The following is a 20,351-nucleotide window of genomic DNA, read 5'->3' on the forward strand; positions in this document are numbered from 1 at the left end:
CACGGTATTTAAAAACTCCAGCAGTGCTGCTGTGTCTGATCCACTCATACCAGCACAACACACACTAACACACCACCATGTCAGTGTCACTGCAGTGCTGAGTGATCCACCACCTAAATAATACCTGCTCTGTGGTGGTCCTGACCATTGAAGAGCAGGGTGAAAGGAGGTTAAAAAAGTATGTAGAGAAACAGATAGACTACAGGCAGTAATTGTAGAACTACAAAGTGCTTCTATATGGTAAGTGGAGCTGATAAAATAAACAGTGAGTGTAGAAACAAGGAGCTGGTTTAAATGTTTTGGCTGATCAGTGTATGTGCTGCATAATGTTGAAAGTTAAATTGCAACATGTATCACACTAGTCCCTTAAACCATCAAAGATCAGAGCATTTGTTCACTGTGTAGCAGCACATGTTTTATTATCAAGAATCAATATGTGCAAAGGGTGCTTTACTTGTAGCAAATAGCGGATGCATGAGTAACAGACTCACAAACACAAGGGGATGAAACACTGAAAGCAACAACTGGTTAACAGCTGGTTCTGTATTACTGTGTTTAAATACTTTATGCTTGAAAGATGTCTCTAAGTGATCAGGCACGTAAAAGCAAATCTAAGGAATAAAAGTTCTAACGTCTGTATTATTACTAGAAAAGTACAGAGGAGCTTTTATTGTATTTCACAAGCATTGCACAGGATCACAAAGTAATCTTTGTGTTAGAGGTGGACCAGCCATCAATATTCCCTTTCATCTGTCGAGTATTTGTTCAGTCTGTTCAGAACATCTTTCAATAAAAAAGTAAGCAAAATAACAAATCCTATTTACAGTGTTAATTTACAAAATAAAATACTTCAAATATAAAATGTATAAATTTTTATATCTTTTTCAGTACAAAAGTAACAAGGACTATACATTTCCTTTTTTAGAACTCTTAGTTTTTTGGTAATGATTCATCATTTTCGACTTTTACATTCAAAGTCAGCGTGCACGACGTGTGTCCAGGCTGAGGTAGAAATCAGTTCAGTTTTTTCAGTCCTCCTTTATAACACTCTTGTGCTATGAGAAGGGCTGAGAGTTTATGCAAATCTCCGCAGGCTTGTTGCTGTCGAACGACTGTTCATACACACTGCTGTCCAGGTCTGATGTCTGATTCTGTGAAAGTGAATGAGCAGAGAGGTCTTCTTCATGCTCCGAGTCGTAATGGAGGGTCGAGTACGGGTTCTCGTGGAGCGTCACTCCTTTATGAGAGACTGAGGTGCAGAGGCTGGGGTAAAGATCCGGCTGAGGTCTCCATGGAGTTTTACCAAATGTACCTAGAGAAAAGAAAGCACAGTTAGGGTCGAGGCCATGAAGTCCAAAATAAAATAAAATAAGTACACATCCCTAATTACCTATTATATTATACCTATTACCTATTATAACTATTAACTAGGGATGTCCCTATCACGTTTTTTTGTTCCCGATCCCGATCTTTAATTTTGTTTCTGATCCGATACCGATTCTCAAACCGATACTTGTATTTTCTAGATATTGTCTAGATAAGAACCAGATAATACTGTTCACACAGTGCACACCTCAAGTACAGGGTGGGCCATTTATATGGATACACCTAAATAAAATGGGAATGGTTGGTGATATTAACTTCCTGTTTGCGGCACATTAGTATATGGGAGGGGGAAAACTTTTCAAGATGGGTGGTGACCATGGCGGCCATTTTGAAGTCGGCCATTTTGGATCCAACTTTAGTTTTTTCAATGGGAAGAGGGTCATGGGACACATCAAACTTATTGAGAATTTCACAAGAAAAACAATGGTGTGCTTGGTTTTAACGTAACTTTATTCTTTCATGAGTTATTTACAAGCTTCTCTTTGTTTACAGCCATTGACATGTCGCAGAGGTTAACACGTGAGGAGCGGATAGAAATTGTGTTGATGTCTGGTGAACGCAGTACCCGGGTCATTGCAGCAGATTTCAATGCAAGACACCCTACGAGACCACCCATCTCCCATGCTACAGTTAACAAACTGCTTGCCAAGTTTCGTGAAACTGGTTCAGTGTTGGATTTGCCAAAATGTGGACGCATGAAAACTGTCACTAATGAAGAAACATCAGTGGCAGTCCTAGCTTCATTCAGCAAGAGCCCACAGCGTAGCACTCGCCGCATGTCACTGGAGAGTGGCATCAGTCGAACATCCCTTCGGCGGATATTAGCTACTCACAAATGGCACCCTTACAAACTCCAGCTGCTGCAGCATCTCAACGAGGATGACCCAGATCGGCGCACTGAATTTGCAGAATGGGCAAAACAAAAATTGGAACAGGACCCTCAGTTTACACAGAACATTTTGTTCAGTGATGAGGCAAACTTTTATGTGAATGGTGAAGTTAACAAACAAAACCACCGCTATTGGTCTGACACTAACCCACATTGGATAGATCCCTCCAAGACTGTTGGAACACAAAAATTGATGGTAAGGTGTGGTTATATGGGGTACAAAGATAGTGGGGCCATTCTTCATCAATGGAAACCTCAAGGCCACTGGATATTTGAAATTGCTACATGATGATGTGTTTCCCTCTTTATGCACTGAAGCTGGCACGTTCCCCGAGTTTTTCCAGCAAGATGGTGCACCACCACATTATGGGTGTCAGGTCCGAGTATTCCTAGATGAACAGTTTCCTGGAAAGTGGATTGGTCGTCGTGGATTGGTCGTCGTGGGCCCCCAAGGTCTCCCGATCTGACCCCCTTAGACTTTTATCTTTGGGGTCATCTGAAGGCAATTGTCTATGCTGTGAAGATACGAGATGTGCAGCACCTGAAACTACGGATACCGGAAGCCTGTGCTAGCATTTCTTCTGCGGTGTTGCTATCAGTGTGTGAAGAGTGGGAGAAGAGGGTTGCATTGACAATCCAACACAATGGGCAGCACTTTGAACACATTTTATAAGTGGTCAGAAACTTGTAAATAACTCATGAAAGAATAAAGTTACGTTAAACACACCATTGTTTTTCTTGTGAAATTCTCAATAAGTTTGATGTGTCACATGACCCTCTTCCCATTGAAAAAACTAAAGTTGGATCCAAAATGGCCGACTTCAAAATGGCCGCCATGGTCACCACCCATCTTGAAAAGTTTTCCCCCTCCCATATACTAATGTGCCACAAACAGGAAGTTAATATCACCAACCATTCCCATTTTATTTAGGTGTATCCATATAAATGGCCCACCCTGTACATTACAGTTATTCAAATTAATCCAATGTATATGTTGACATGAACAATAGCTCAGTACAACTGAATAGCTCTGCAGTGCTGTAGGAAAAAAATTGCCTGCCGTGTTGTAACTGTAACAAACTTTTCAGTGGTTGTATTGAGACAATGGTTTGATGGACGTTTCTACGTGAAGTGAGTGTGTTTTGACCCTTTGGGGTTTCCATAGTGCATGGAATAGCGTGCTTGGCTAACGCGATGACTCTAGCTGTCCGCTATTCGGTACCGTAACAGAAGAAGTTAATAAAGTGTTAAATGCTCCCGACAATTTGTGATATATACCGTGTATTTATTTCTTTATTAAGCAAGTGCATCACTACGACGCTCGGTTACATAACTAAGCCAGAGTGCTTGATACTGAGATGTTGTTCAGTCTTGTAACACGTAAACTCGTAAAAGCTGTATGTTATGGTCCTGAAGTTTTCATACTCGGATTAAAAGTTATTGTTTTGTAAACCGGAGTGATCCTTGACTCACACACCACATAAATAATAAAATTCTACAGTAATGAATGCAGCTCTGCTCCTACCGCCTCGTGAAACGCTCGCATTGCAGACATTACACTTCACTGTTGGACTTGTTTCACTTTCCAATCGGAATCGGGATTAGGATCGGCCTAAGTAAAGTCGATACCGATCAGTTAAAAAATGCCTTGATCGGCCCAGATTCCGATCTTTGAGATCGGATTGGGACATCCCTACTATTAACATATTGATATTAACTCAAGTATGTATTTAGAACTTAGATTAGTTAACTTACCCATATAGGAGGCTGGGGGCAGCTGAGACTGACCACATTCCTCCCTGTCACACTGCATCAGCACCCCGGGGTTCATGTGCTCGAATGAATCCGAGGACACAGATGGAGCATAGCCATAACAGTCTCTCTTCTTTGAGCTATAAGAATCCCTGCACATGAGTCTCTGATCTGCAGTAAAGCCTGGACAACAAAAACAGAAAAGTGTTTTATATTAATTTTTTCATATTAAGTTTTTTGTTAATTATCTGCTTTTTCTCACGACTTTTTAGCGTGTCCAATTGCCAGATTGCATCACGCTTCCTCTCCACAAATGCAGACCCCCACTCTGCTTTGAGGAGAACGAAGCTAACCCACGCCCCCTCCGACACGTGGGCAGCAGCCGTATGCATCTTGTCACCCACACTAGGCGAGTGCATATATGCAGAGCAGCCTTGTGTACGGAGAGACACACCCTGATCCGCACTCTTTCCCCACCTCTGTGCAGGCGCCATCAAACAGCCAGCAGAGGTCGTAGTGCATCAGTTACGAGGAGTCCCTATCCGGCTTAATACCCCACCCCTATTTGAACAACGGGCCAGTCGTTGTTCATGTGGCCACTCTGCCCAGCCAGATGGCAGAGCTGAGATGAGATTCGATACCATGTATTTGAAATCCCAGCTCTGGTGCGCTAGCGTGTGTTTTACCGCTGCGCCACCTGAGAAGCTTTTATATGAAGTTTTTTATATAAAATTTTATACAATCTAAAGAAATTGAGACATTTTTTTTTTTACAATGTTTCTGTTTGCAAACTGTCCAACTGTTATAATGCAGAAATTCTAAATAAACAAATAGGATGGCTAAATCTCCCTTCTGTGGGAACGCTAAAGCAAACCAAGAATTACAAGTTTCCAATAAACTTATAAAAAGGGCAGGTAGCCAGTAAAGAACATTACCAAATCGTGGTTGTTAATTAATCTGACATTAGTTAAAATGAATTAGATAAACCAGGAAAACTAATGCTGAATTGAATGTTGTCTTACCTGCATATGCGTCTGTGGGGTCTGGGCCGTACAGGTTGCCTCTTCTAAGCAATGAGCTGAAAGGACCTTGGAAATGGCAAAGTAGTGGGTCAATAGATGCCTCCATATCTGTTTCGCTTCCTGTGTCCAGCTGACAAAGACCTGCAGGCAACATTAAAGCCCAGATTAAACAATGAGGATAACATTCCAAGATGTTTAATACAAATAATGTAATGACACACACATTTACAACTGACTTTCGATGCACTTTTGCCCACAGTCTTCTAATAAATGTTAACCTAATTAGCCTCTTGGCTCCAAGACAAAGCATAGAAGCCAAATTTGGATCGAGGACATTTTGCAAGTGGAAAATCCTTCCCTTAATTCCTAATGAGCAAACTTAAAAAAGTACAGTTATTTTACCTTTCATGTCCTTAGGCTGCAGATAGAATCCTCCCAATGAAGAGCTTATATACTGGTGGTTACTGCCGGTCTCTGAGGGCACATATCCATCCTGGTGCTCCGCCAGCGTACCCTGAGAGGACAGGTAGCTAGGGATGTCGGCTGGCAGATTGGTCTCATCTACACAGGGCAAAAAAAGCAGATTGGTTAGATCGTCAACTAATACCAACTGTAAAGTTGAGTATAAATCTATCACACTACACATATACAATATCCAAATTTCTGTATAATGCAAGGTATTGTAACTAAAATGTAACTGAAGTCTTCTTGTGATCATGTGGTAGTGACTGACTGGCAGTGAGTAAATGTAATTTTTAAATCACTGACAAAGAGGCAAAATACTGTTGTGTGTTAAAAACTGCACATCACCACTCCAACCACAATGATGGTGGTGTACTACTAAAACAGTGGCATGATGTTGAGACAGTAAATCTTTGTTTAAAGCACTAACTAGTTCCAAATAGGAGGCAAAGTCATTCAACCAAACCCCCTGTAAGGTGAGTGTCGTGCCTTGTCACTGAGGTGGCCAAAATAATGGAAAAACGTAACAAATTAAAAACAAAAATATCCACAGCCCAGAATGAAAAAAGTGGATAGAAAAGGGATAGCGCATAACTGAAAACTGGTTGTCACAATATAGCAAACTGCTCAGAGTGTTCTCGGCATCTGCACTCGTGAAAAACTGGACTGTATTAAGCCCGGCATCACAATTTCAGAAAAAAGCAGGTTGCTTACAAAGAAGTTAGCACATCTGTGCAGAAGAAACTGTGATGAATAGAATCACTTCCACCTGGAGCACATTAGCTCTCAAAGAGGTGCAGGTGACTGTCAGTTAAGAGGAACCAACATGTCAGTCATAAGAGCTTCCATGCCCCATCTGTCAGCCATAAACTGCATTGCAGATTGATATGATTCTGTAACTTCTCCTTGACACACCTCTATTGGCTGTTGCTTTTCCTTAGCTTGTACTAGTCATTGTGGAGCTCACACTGCATGATTGCTCATCAATAATTTAACCATACATGCACTAGACTTGGCTAAAGCATTAGCTCTAATGGACCATAAAAGTAATGCTGACCTGTGTTGGTTACGCTGCAATCCTCGTTGCGCCGACGTGTGTGGTATATGATGACCACCCACACCAGCGATGTGCCCACCACGCAGCACACCACAGCGATGATGACAATGCCCACTGTGGTCCAGCCATCCTCCTCGTATCCACCACCTATCGTGCCCAGCACCCCTGAGCCTGCCTGGCTGGACTCGCAGTTAGGGTTGGGCAGCACGGCGAGCCGCACGTTGCCCCTCTCTGTGCCCAGGGGGTTAGACATCTCACAGGTGTATGTGCCGGCATCTGCCTCGGCCGCATCCACGATGATCAGCAGCTGGTTCCCGGCGGCGAAAAAGTGGCGCTCGGTCAGCGTCAGCGGCCCGTCATCCTTGGTCCAGTTGAGGCGTGGTGGAGGGCTTCCACCTGCAATGCACTGCAGGACGGCCGTCTCACCTCTGGCTACTGTACGGTCGGTCAGGGGACGCAGGAATGATGGTGTTTCTGAAGAAAAGGAGACAACAGGTTCCTGTTTGGAAAGATTCTACACGACGAGCTCAAGTATTCAATGAATGTATTATTTACAAGAACACATTTTAAGGACACTGTGGGTGTTACCTTCTTTTCGCCTCCAACAGGCTACTGGCTAGCTAATGTTAGCTAATTAGTTCTTTTTTTATTGCCAACTCCCCATTTCAATTCTCTTATCACTGAATGAAACCCACTGGACCCAACAGAATCCCCCTCCTCAGGCACAGCCAATTGTGAATGTTTGGACAGGTGAAATACTAGGAGGCTAGTAATAATTAGCAAAGCAGCTACATGGTTTCTGTCTTGCATCTGACCCTTACTTAAAAATGTGACAGTCAAAGTTTCTTACCCAGAACAGTTAGTGTAGCATTAGCAGATATAGCACCAGCTGTATTCTGGGCGGTGCAGCTGTAAACGCCAATATCTTCGGTTTTCACATCCACAATGAAAAAGACAGCATCACTGGGCATCACGTGCATTCGGCGTTCTCTTGCAGCCGGGAAGTCTGTGCCTCCGTCTTTCTGCCAGGCGATCTGAGGGGTGGGATGGCCGGTGGCGGCACACTCCAGTCGGGCAGTGGCACCCGCACGGACAGTAAGATCCATGGGAATTTTGGTCAAGGATGGCAGCACTGTTGAAGAGGAATAAATGTAATCAATAAAACTGAACATCTCAACGCAAAAATCACATTTGAAAATCTGGCTCATACTATTTTACTTTACTATTCAAAGACATATGTGCTGTATCAAGCTACTTACTGTGCACTGTGAGCTTAGCTTTGGCAGAATAGGTGGAGCCAAAGTGGTTGGAGATGACACACTGGTATTTTCCCTCACTGGAGGACTCCACATAGTGCAGCTGCAATGTGGTTGTGTACTCGGTAACCTGGCTCGCATCGCCCGCTTGTGATCGTAGATGAGCCTGGTTGTGAATGTCTGCGTTGTTCAGGACCTCGTTGTCCTTCTTCCAGGCAAAGGTCATGGGTGAGTCGCTGGAGCTGGCTGCCGAGCACACGAAGGTCACGTTGGTGCCTTTGATGGCCGACTGCGTCTCGGGCTGCACTGTGATTTGAGGCTTGGGGAAGTCATCTGTTTATGGGGGGAAATTATATTTATTTATTAGGATTTTAACCTCATGTTTTACACACTTTGGTTACATTCATAACAGGACAGGTAGTTACTGGTTACAAATGATAGGACAATTTTGTATCTCCAATTCACTTCACTTGCATGTCTTCGGACTCTACCTGGGAATCCAACCCAGGACCTTCTTGCTGTGAGGCGACAGTGCTACCCACCGAGCCGCCCTCATTTTTATATGATAAAACAGATTGAAGCTTGTATTAGATGTGTCTACAGAAAACCTTCAAATACATGTTCATACTTTTTAATTCTACATTAAATGCAATTCAAGAGCAATTTTAAGGCAAATAAAAATGCAGACAATGTATCTGCATAAGCCTAAATCTATTAAAAAAAAAGCTATTTAGGATCATGTTCAATTAAAATAAAATAAAAGATAAATCTGAAGAGAAATGTATATTTTTTATTTAAGAGAAATTTATGAGTAAAACCTATATTTCGTGTTTTTTTCTGATTCAAGTGTTTTCTTTTCCATTAGACTTCCCACCATGAGTCAAAAGCCACACTTGGCCAGGTGTAACGCACAAGGAAAATGCCACTCACCGCACACAAACTCATCCTGGCTGACTGCAAAGATGGTCTTGGTCTTGAGCGGCTGTGGATGGGCACAGCTGGCGTTGACCAAGGACAGGAAGGGTTGCTCTGCCACCCACAGTGGGAACCACTTTAGCTGGCAGTCACAAAGCAGACTTGACGTGTTGAGGTGCCTGGCAGAATAGAAAAACTAAAAAGCTTAAAAACATATTCAGAGCAGGAATCAACACAGACCACTAAAGTGATCCTGACATCTGTGACGAACCCCATAGTGCTAAATCTAGCGCACTAGACCAGACCTACTTTCCTAGTTTATAGTATTGCTGAGAAACTGAGCATTTTCAGATTTGTAGACATTTAAACACTTCATGCCACCACTGTAGGTCTCTAGGAAATCTATCTAATCTATCTATCTATCGATCGATCGATCGGGGACCGGCACTACAATGAACTGGTTTATGCATCATAGCGGCTAGGTACCTATAGGACAATTCATTGTCTCCAATTAGCCTGGCTGCATGTTTTTGGACTGTGGGAGGAAACCAGAGCACCCGGAAAAAACCCACGCAGACACGGGGAGAACATGCAAACTCTGCACCGAAAGGACCCGGACTGCCCCACCTGGGGTTCGAACCCAGGACCTTCTTGCTGTGAGGTGACACTGCTACCCACTTAGCCACCGTGCCGCCCATATATATATATATATATATTCAAAATCAGCTCTGCTTTTTCTACATTTTTGTCTTCACCAAATCTTTAAATTCCACATATTAGGATTTCAATTTAAAGCACACTTTGAATCAAACCAGACACCAACCAGATTTTAGATAAGCCAAGTGTTAACTAAACTCTTCAAAATTCCACACATCTTGCAAACTGTTGCACTGGAATCGGCACTCCCATTTTAGGGAATATGGAAATACTGGTAAATCAAAAAACCACAAAGATGTGCTGTGAATTTTTACTGCTCTTAGTCAAGCATTTGTCTAGCATTTAAAAACTAGACAGCACTAAAGAAATCCACTTAATTTTAGTACAATTAGATTCTATCCTAACGTTTCAAACTAGCTTGTAGAAATAATTCACTTACAGCTCCTCTAGTTTCTTCATCTGGGCAAAGGCGTTACCTTGAATCGACATGATAGCATTGTTGCCAAGATCACTGAAAAACAAAAAAATAAAACTAGGGTTTTAGAAACACAGTCTTATAAATCAGTTTAAAACTATTATTTAAATGATATCACAAAATTACTTACAGCTGCTCTAGCAAGTCCAGTCCAGTAAAAGATTTCTTTGTAACTGATCGAATCTGATTCCCTTGAAGAAATCTGAAAGAGTGAAAGTGGATTCATTCATCAAAAACACAATAGTGATACAAAAAAGCAAAAGCCTAATGGATTTGGTTCTATCACCAAGCCACGGCTGTTTATGTTCAAACTTTATGAATGACTACGAGAAAAACAAGGAACACAAAGATGTAATGACAGCAGTTGGAAACTTACAGCTTTCTAAGATTGTTCAGAGCTGAAAAGGGTCCATTCATGTCCTCTATGGTCCAGGAAATTTCATTGTATCTTAAATCCCTTTAGACAAGAAAAAGTGGAAAACAAAATAACCACAATGTTAAAGTCCACACCCTTACAACTTTGTGGTTAGTGCTTGTCAAGCTACCTTATTTTTGTAGGAACAGGATGCAGAGAAAGTGAGACCTCATGGACTCATACAAACACATCCACTAACCATAATACACATGTTCAGTAAAAAGCTACATTTTTACCAGGGGTGTAAAGGAATACATTTTAATATACACTTTTCTTTGTACATTCACCCTCCCTCGACAAATCCCAGCTTTTACCATGTTACATAAGTGTACCTTTGTATAAGGTATAATAAGCTGACTTGATACACAGCCTTTGTCGTGTTGGCTCCCTGTAAAGCCAGGTATTGATTGATTGCTGAATTTCTAAACAGAGCAAGAATTTATTCTCCGTTTAGTTTCAAAGCAACTTGAATGTCATTGTAACTTCTGTGCATGCTATTTTTTAACACAGTGCTTACCCGCACCACGCTAAGTCTTTAATTACATGCTGTTCTGTTTCTCTGTGTCAAATTAGGCTTAACCATAGCAGTTCTCAAATACTTCAAATAATGACATTCAAAATGTAGTAAAGCTCTGATCCTAGCTAATCTCAACCTTGAAAATAAAACAATTCAGGAAAAAATGGTAATTCTGCTTCCACCATAGTGGGAAGTCAATTTTGCCCCTAATAACGGTTATTTCAAGTCTACAGCACTGCGATAAAGCAACAGTTAAGCTGAACACTGAGAGAGCTACATCATGACTAACTGGGTATTTTAACATCATGTTTTTACCCAAAGGAAACCTGCAGACATGGAAAGACAGCACCCAGAAAGAACCTGGGCCGCTCCACCAATTTACTTCACAAACAAAAAAAAGCTGGTCTACACCTAGGATTTATAAGGTGTGTTGTGTACTGACAGGTGGTAAAGCACATGTCTGTAACATGTCGTACTTACAGTAAGTGCAGGTTAGAAAGACCCTTGAAGGCCCCATCAGTGATGAAGCTGACTTTGTTGTAGCCAATAGAGAGCTGTTCAAGCACACTCAGGCCCATGAAGCTTCCCTCCTCCAGACGAGTCAGCTGATTAGAGCTAAGATTCCTGAGAGACAGAAACATCATGTTACATGTGCAAATATTAAACTATACATGCTGTGTAAGTAGTGGATTCAGTAAGTATACAGACCCCTTGAGTTAGCATGTGGCGTATTAGTATTAGTAACACTGTGGCGTATTTGGGGCCTTGAGAAACCCATATTTAAATGACATTAAACACCTGTGAAGAGACCCGAGAGATGCCAGGTCACCATCCAATTTGAAGAGGTTAGATTTGACTAAGTTCGACCATAAAGAATGGGATATTTATTTATTTATTTATTAGCATTTTAATGTCATGTTTTACACTCTTTAGTTACATTCCAATTCCATTCTCCAATTCACCTTACTTGCATGTCTTTGAACTGTAGGAGGAAACCCACACAGACACAGGGAGACCATGCAAACTCGACACAGAAAGGACCCGGACCGCTCCACCTGGGAATCAAACCCAGGACCTTCTTGCTGTGAGGCGACAGTGCTACCCACCGAGCAAAGCTTGTAGAGGAGTATCCAAGAAAACCTCATACAGAATTGCCAGGACAAAAACTGTGCCAGTAAAACCACTGTTTAAACTATGTCTGGTAATGCTCACAATTTCACTGCAGCATTATGCAAAATATCCACATCATTTTTAAAACAAATAACGTTACACACAGATCCACATGTATAGAGCTTAACATGTCAGCTGTTGAAAATGTCCAGAGAAGCGCTGGTGACATCCTATGTAAATAAAATGTATGTGTGTGTGTGTTACGTACAGCTCGGCGAGTTTTTGGCAGAACTCCCAGGCGTCGGATTTGATGCGGCTGATGGCGTTGTTAGCCAGATGTAGCTGCTGCAGGGTGAGCAGCCCGTAGAGCCAGCCCTTATTCACCTCAGTCAAATTATTATACTCCAGCTGCCTGCTCACACACACAAAATAATTATTAGTTTCATTTTTGTCCATTTTCACTCCTTTTTCATGTTTTACCACAACTCCAGGTCAGATTCTCTCAGAGTCACTGTGCACAGTGCAGTAACACACCCTGAATAGGACGCCAATCGTGCCAGTATACAGACGACCGACCGGCCTATAGCACCACTGGGAATTCAAATTCTAAATCCCAGCAGTAGTGGGCAAGCCCAATTTACTGCTGCACCACTTTGAGTGCCTTTGACTCATTTGTATTAACTTAATATGTAAAACACATCAAGTGTATCTATAAAGACATTTTACTGATTAAAGGTTATTATTCTTACTATTACAACAAGTCACATTGTGTTAGTTCATAGTACCAGAGCAGCACTCACAGAACTTCCATGTTGCTGAGGCCCCAGAAGGCTCCGTCCATCAGGCGCGTGATGCCGTTCCTCTGCATCTTTAAAGAGCGAAGTGTGTGAAGCCCATGGAATGTCAAGCCCTCAATACGTCGAACCCGGTTCCTGCTCAGATCCCTACATTCGCAACAACAAAGCTATCAACATCTGAAATGTCGGCTGATTGTTTGGATCGTTTGAATGGATAAAATTCCTTTAAGAGGGACAACTTACAGGTGTTGAAGGTTGGGTAGCTGAAAGATCTTGGCTGGTATGGAGTTCAGACGATTCCGGTTTAGTCTCAGCACCAGTAGGGTGTTGGAAATGTTGCTGAAGCAGCCGTGCTCCAATACAGAGATCCGGTTGTTGTTTAGGTATCTGAGTAAACAAGAGTACAAAGAATTTATACAAAGAACTTGTTTAACACATATTTAAGAGTTTGTTAATCAAAGACAACCGTGTTGTGTGTGCAAACATGATGCTAAATTTGATGCCTAAACCAATGTTGCTGTACTGTATCTAAATTTTATTTCATGTTTTACTGTCTCTGTGCAGGTGCCATCGCCCAGCAAGCAAAAGCTACAATTGCAGAAACCACGAGTAGTCCATTCGACCTGCCCTCCCTCAGAAGAGGCCAATCGTGTCTGTGCAGGCACCTGGACGGTCAACAGCCGAACTGAGATATGAATTTGAGAACTTAGCAGTGATGGGCTAGCCAAAAAATGGGTAGCAGAGAATAATAATAATAATTAAACCCGTTTTAACAGGCACATAAACACAAAATGAACTTAAACATGTACGCCCCCTTGTGGAGGCTTTACGTTACATCTTGTAAACCACAGTGGTACCAGATGGTCATCATTTTTATTAAATATTTATATTTCATTTTGATGCATTGTTTGTGTTGCCTGGGTCATGGTAAAAATCATGGACAAAATGTGGGTCGCTTAAAAAAGACTATAAAAAACCCTGGGCTACAATGTTATGATGTTTATTCCCATTCACTCTATGTACATTATACAACTGTTATGCAGGAATATAAAGCATAAAATTAACAAAAACTAAAATCTACATATAGCAATTAATTAGCGGCAAAATTAAAAATCATAGCAAGCCTAATAATTAACTGGTAAACAGCTATTGGTATTTAAATGCTTTAACCTTATGGTCGAGACAATGAATCATTTCATAATAAACACAGCAGAAGTGTTTCCAAAGGACCACTCACAAGTTTTTTAGAGGAAGAGAAGGAAAGGCTCCGGTCTTCAGTTCCACCAGGTTGTTATTGCTGAGGTCTAGCGTCTCTAGCGAAAGAAACGGCCCGAGCTGCTCCGACGATATCTTTGAGATCTTGTTATTAGCTCTGTAAAATAAACATACCATGTGTTACAGAATGCATCCAAATCAGACATTTTTCTAACAGTGAGATGCAGACACTCGGATAAAAAATGAGCATTCTCCCTATGGCTATGCCAGGAAGAGGCCTCCATAGGCATGCTTGTATTATCCTGAGTCATGCACTTGAAGAATTCCATGCTCGCTCTCTCTCTCTCTCTCTCTCTCTGAGTGTGAGTGTGAGTGTGTGTGTGTGTGTGTGGAGCTAACTCATGTCAGCATTCCTCACAACAAGTCAAAACAGCCCGACACTTGAGTGTGGTGTTATTTTGTTTATAAGGTAATTACTTACAAGGTATTTTAAAAAACTGCCAATTACTTGGTTGATGAATACCATTCCCTCAGTGAAAGCACGCCATGGCTGAGACCAGCAATTTCCTGCGTTGCACGCCTCCTAAATTGCAGTGCATGGACTGCCTCATTTATAAACAGAGCCTGCACAGTGCTGCCTTTGTGTATGTGTGAGTAAGAGCGAGAGAGAGTGAGTGTAAGTGTGAAACGGGACTAAACTGAAGGTGGGTGAGGGGGCTAAAATGCAGTGCGTGCCCATTTATTTCACTGGTTTGGATTGGCAATGCTACACTTGGGCTGTGAATGTGTGGCTTTGTCAATCACTTATATTGTTGGAAAAGTTGGGGCATTGTGTAGAATTCAAATTAAAACAAGAAGCCGTGACTTGTTGATCTGTGTTATCCAGGCAGTGGTAGCTCAGAAGTCAAGGTACTAGAGTTAAGGTACTGGCCTAGCAATTGAAACGCTGCCACTGTTGGGCCCCTGATCAAGGCCCTTAACCCTCAACTGGTGAAATTATATGCAGTCATAACTGAAAGCTGCTGTAATTAAAAGCGGCTGCTAAATGGCTCAAATGTAACCGTAAATGTTATTCTCTTAAACTTTTACTGTATTTACCTTTACTTACTTTACATCTATTTCCCTCTTACCCCTCCCCCCAACACACACACTACTTCTCTTTCTTAGAGGTAAAACTCCTGGCCATTAGCAGAAACAAGCCACCCTTTGGTGTGCAGATTTGCACATGGCTTTTGCATGCACCTCGGCCTCAGTGCTCAGACACAAAAGGGACGCACACCACCTGGGGCTCCATTTTCATGTTACCCGCTGGCTGTCGGCCTACTCCGGAGCATCTAGAATTTCTAAGTTCTTGTTCTTTTTAAGGGTTGGTTTGGCATAAAAAACTAATGCATATAAAGAAAGAAAAGAAAAGGGGGTAAAAGGGAAACCGGAGATGCTTACCATCCATTCTGTGGTTATTAACATCAATGGCTTATCCCAACTGATGCCAAGTAAGTGATTAGCTTATCTGAGATCATTATCTTTCCTCCAGTAGCAAAGAGTGAATTTGACAGTCAGTGCACTCCTTTTCTTAACTAAACGATCTTTCACACCTAAACAAGGGTCAAACCTGGGTTAATTCTATTTGCTCAAGACACAGATATGTGTCATTTACACAAGCTGACAAACTACACATCTGACAAAATTCACTGTTCCATTAATGCCGGTATTCACTTCCAAAAGCATAGACATATTTGATTATGTATATAGGAATGCGTGCCCAAAAAGCATTTTTAAGGCCGGGCACTGTCGTATAGACAAAAAAAGCCTCAATTGAGGTTCTTGTTCATTCCAAAGCTGTATAGTGGGGCTTTAAAACAAGCTTTTCTTCACGTCTTGACAAACCTTGCTTTGTGCACAGAGGCACAGTAATGCTGGAATAAGAAAGGGCCTGCTCTAAACTGTTGCCGCAACGTTGTATTATTTCCTTCATATTTTTTAGGAAGATTTATTACACCTGTTAGCAATTTAGTGGCTAAAACACATACATTAAAAATTAGAAAGGGTGTCCCAATACTTTTATCAATACAGTTTATGTGCTATATAAGGTTAACTATTACATAAAAAGGAGGTACAGAGGTACATTTCCCTTGTCCACATAGTTTTTCTTCCAACATAAATACTCAGTGTGAGAGCTCCGGATCAGCTTATCTATTTTTCTCCTCCTCCTTCGGCCCAGGGTGCAGACAAACAAGCGCTGCATTGTCTCTTCTGATGTGCAGACTTCAAATTTGTTCAGGCAATTTTTGGCAAATGAGCACGTTCCGCATCATTAGTGGAATTCCTGCAGGCCTTGGCCTTTATACTGAGCTCCCTGCATTTTTTGTACATGGGTAAAACGCAAAGTTCTGTGCATATTTTTATTAGTAGCATTACACACAGATACAGATTCTGGTCATAACTGAAGATACATTGTATCACAAAAGTGAGTACACCCCTCACATTTCTGCAGATATTTAAGTATATCTTTTCATGGGACAACACTGACAAAATGACACTTTGACACAATGAAAAGTAGTCTGTGTGCAGCTTATATAACAGTGTAAATTTATTCTTCCCTCAAAATAACTCAATATACAGCCAATGTCTAAACCACCGGCAACAAAAGTGAGTACACCCCTTAGTGAAAGTTCCTGAAGTGTCAATATTTTGTGTGGCCATCATTATTTCCCAGAACTGCCTTAACTCTCCTGGGCATGGAGTTTACCAGAGCTTCACAGGTTGCCACTGGAATGCTTTTCCACTCCTCCATGACGACATCACGGAGCTGGCGGATATTCGAGACTTTGCGCTCCTCCACCTTCCGCTTGAGGATGCCCCAAAGATGTTCTATTGGGTTTAGGTCTGGAGACATGCTTGGCCAGTCCATCACCTTTACCCTCAGCCTCTTCAATAAAGCAGTGGTCGTCTTAGAGGTGTGTTTGGGGTCATTATCATGCTGGAACACTGCCCTGCGACCCAATTTCCGGAGGAAGGGGATCATGCTCTGCTTCAGTATTTCACAGTACATATTGGAGTTCATGTGTCCCTCAAGGAAATGTAACTCCCCAACACCTGCTGCACTCATGCTGCCCCAGACCATGGCATTCCCACCACCATGCTTGACTGTAGGCATGACACACTTATCTTTGTACTCCTCACCTGATTGCCGCCACACATGCTTGAGACCATCTGAACCAAACAAATTAATCTTGGTCTCATCAGACCATAGGACATGGTTCCAGTAATCCATGTCCTTTGTTGACATGTCTTCAGCAAACTGTTTGCGGGCTTTCTTGTGTAGAGACTTCAGAAGAGGCTTCCTTCTGGGGTGACAGCCATGCAGACCAATTTGATGTAGTGTGCGGCGTATGGTCTGAGCACTGACAGGCTGACCCCCCACCTTTTCAATCTCTGCAGCAATGCTGACGGCACTCCTGCGCCTATCTTTCAAAGACAGCAGTTGGATGTGACGCTGAGCACGTGCACTCAGCTTCTTTGGACGACCAACGCGAGGTCTGTTCTGAGTGGACCCTGCTCTTTTAAAACACTGGATGATCTTGGCCACTGTGCTGCAACTCAGTTTCAGGGTGTTGGCAATCTTCTTGTAGCCTTGGCCATCTTCATGTAGCGCAACAATTCGTCTTTTAAGATCCTCAGAGAGTTATTTGCCATGAGGTGCCATGTTGGAACTTTCAGTGACCAGTATGAGAGTGTGTGAGAGCTGTACTACTAAATTGAACACACCTGCTCCCTATGCACACCTGAGACCTAGTAACACTAACGAGTCACATGACATTTTGGAGGGAAAAGTGCTCAATTTGGACATTTAGGGGTGTAGTCTCTTAGGGGTGTACTCACTTTTGTTGCCAGTGGTTTAGACATTAATGGCTGTATATTGAGTTATTTTGAGGGAAGAATAAATTTACACTGTTATATAAGCTGCACACAGACTACTTTTCATTGTGTCAAAGTGTCATTTTGTCAGTGTTGTCCCATGAAAAGATACTTAAATATCTGCAGAAATGTGAGGGGTGTACTCACTATTGTGATACACTGTACATAAGCATTAGGGAAAAACCACAAAGCTGTTATATATACAGTGGATTCAGAAAGCATTCTGACCGCTTGACAGTTTGCACACTTTGTGTTATGGATTTGTTTTTTAATAGATATATTTGCAATTTTTACCCACAAATTCACACTTAATCATTAATAACAATTAAGTAAAAATTTGTCTGCCCCATTGGCAGCAAGTCTTGCTAGATATGTCTCTACATGCTTTGCACGCCTGGATTTGGGCAGTTTATCCCATTCTTCATGTAGAGCATCTCAAGCTCTGTTAGATTGGATGGTAAGCATCTGGATTGCCATATTCTACAAATGTTCGATAAGGTTTTAAGCTGAAGACAGACCTGCCCCTAAAACACTCTAGTGCTGTTTTCTTTGTATACTCTGGGTCATTGTTGTGCTGAAAGGTTAAATTACCCTCTCAGCATGAGCTTGTGTGAAATCTGAAGGTTTTCTTCAAGGATGGTTCTTTATTTAGATGCATTCATCCCTTTTTCAATTCTTACTAGTCTTCCTCCTGTCTCTGCTGCTAGGAAGCACCCTCATAGCATGATGCTGCCACCACCATATTTCACTGTAGGGATTGTATTAGACAGGTCATGAGTAGTGACTGTTCTTTATTTTGCCAAAGTGCTTGCTGTTCTGCCCAGAGTGTTCCATTTTGTCTTGTCGAACCAGACAGGCCTGACTTATGAAGTGCTGCAGAGGTAGTCGTCTGTCCAAGCGGTTTTCTTGTGGCTGCACTAAAAGACTTTTAAACCTTCTTCAGTGTTACTGTTCTTGACTGCATACAACTGGGCAGGTGTAGCTTAGCGATTAAGGTACTGGACTAGTAATCAAAAGGTCGCTGGTTCAAGCCAAACCACTGCCAGGTTGTCACTGCTGGACCCTTGAGCAAGGCCCTTAACCATCAATTGTTTAGACAGTACACTGTCACAATACTGTAAGATGCTTTGGATAAAGAGCATGTAAATGTAAATGGATGCCCAATTTAGCCAGACGGCCAACTCTAGCAAGCGTCAAAGTTGTGTCATACTTCTTCCCTATCGAAATTATTAAGGACACCGTGGTCCTGGGAACTCTCAAAGTCTTAGACCCTTATATCCCTGCCCCAATCTATGCATTGCCACATCTTTAGGTTTTTGTCCTGACAATGCAGTGTAAATCCTTGAAGACCCTGAAGTGGGTTTCAAACTATGTCCAACCAATTTAAACTGCAACAGGAGAACTGCAATTGAGTACTACACAGATTTCAAGGATAATTAATGCAAACAAAATGCACCTGACCACAGTTTGAGTTTTAGAGCAAAAGAAAAAAACATATTTTCAATGTTGATTTAGTGGTAATAGCAGTCAGTTATATCCATTAAAATAAATTCCACAATAAATAGTGCATTCAAAGAAGTCAAGGGGTCTGAACACTTTCTAAATGCAACCTGGCATCAAATGAAATTGAGCTTATATGCTTTAATAACATGTATAATTGTGTGAAGACAACATATGACTTTTTCCGTATATGCAACCCATTTCATTTTCAATCAGCTGAGAATCACATAATGCCACACACCAAAGGAAAACTATGATCTGTTCACAAGTCAATTAAACTCTGCATACTTTCCCAAAAAAGTCAGGACGAAGTCTACAGAAAATGATTAAGATGACTGTAAAAGTGGAGTCTTGCTAAGCCCCTGTGGATTTTTTTCACACACATACAGCACTTTTTCCCCCTTTTTTACGGGTTATGAGGACAGGAAGGGGGAGGGTGAAATACTGCAGTATCAAATGGCACTTAGTTCTTATTTAAACACTAAAGCAGACATAGCGGCAACTCTCATCGACTCGCCTGACCCTGAAGCCAGGAGAGAGAGGAAAAAAAATGCTGATAGGTTAACAACTGGGAGCAATTTCATCCTCCTTCTTATTTTATTATACTGAGCACTGGCATGAAATTTGGTTGGAAGGCTCAGCTATTCTTCTGATATCTACTGTTTACAGAGTATTCTGTGTTTCTATCCTGTTTTTTCCTTGCTTGACACACCACTTAGCACTGCCGCATTTAAATACAGAGTGTCTGATAATCTAGGATAATTTCTCAAACTTTGTAGACCATGCATTATTAAACAAAGACATGTATGTACTATCTATACATAAGCCTACAGGTCGACAACTAAACTAGTACATTCATCAAGCATTTAATCAGCTACACCTACTATATACAATAACAGACTTCAGCCTATCTGTTGTTCTGTATACTTTATCCTACCTCTGTACCGTATTTATCTATCGAAAGGAACCCCATTGACTGCTCACACCAACAGAGTAATGACACCACCC

At 41.7% G+C, this 20,351-nt stretch overlaps 1 protein-coding gene across 1 annotated transcript in view; it reads right to left on the minus strand.

Moving 5' to 3' along the window:
* Positions 1 to 389: 389 nt before the first annotated feature.
* Positions 390 to 20,351, minus strand: part of lrig3 (leucine-rich repeats and immunoglobulin-like domains 3) — a 37,679-nt gene continuing 17,717 nt past the window's right edge. The window contains exons 4-19 of the mRNA XM_062994691.1: positions 13,948 to 14,082; positions 12,954 to 13,097; positions 12,714 to 12,857; positions 12,182 to 12,325; positions 11,284 to 11,427; positions 10,248 to 10,328; positions 10,002 to 10,073; positions 9,836 to 9,907; positions 8,755 to 8,918; positions 7,828 to 8,157; positions 7,419 to 7,700; positions 6,569 to 7,042; positions 5,452 to 5,610; positions 5,050 to 5,190; positions 4,031 to 4,210; positions 390 to 1,312 (exon numbers count right to left, since the gene is read on the minus strand). Coding sequence (XP_062850761.1) covers positions 1,056 to 1,312; positions 4,031 to 4,210; positions 5,050 to 5,190; positions 5,452 to 5,610; positions 6,569 to 7,042; positions 7,419 to 7,700; positions 7,828 to 8,157; positions 8,755 to 8,918; positions 9,836 to 9,907; positions 10,002 to 10,073; positions 10,248 to 10,328; positions 11,284 to 11,427; positions 12,182 to 12,325; positions 12,714 to 12,857; positions 12,954 to 13,097; positions 13,948 to 14,082 — 2,923 coding nt within the window. The 3' untranslated portion in view covers positions 390 to 1,055. The remainder of the gene's footprint in view (positions 1,313 to 4,030; positions 4,211 to 5,049; positions 5,191 to 5,451; positions 5,611 to 6,568; positions 7,043 to 7,418; positions 7,701 to 7,827; positions 8,158 to 8,754; positions 8,919 to 9,835; positions 9,908 to 10,001; positions 10,074 to 10,247; positions 10,329 to 11,283; positions 11,428 to 12,181; positions 12,326 to 12,713; positions 12,858 to 12,953; positions 13,098 to 13,947; positions 14,083 to 20,351) is intronic.

The sequence above is a fragment of the Trichomycterus rosablanca genome, chromosome 1 (genome assembly GCF_030014385.1).
Source record: "Trichomycterus rosablanca isolate fTriRos1 chromosome 1, fTriRos1.hap1, whole genome shotgun sequence".
Taxonomy (NCBI): Eukaryota; Metazoa; Chordata; class Actinopteri; order Siluriformes; family Trichomycteridae; genus Trichomycterus; species Trichomycterus rosablanca.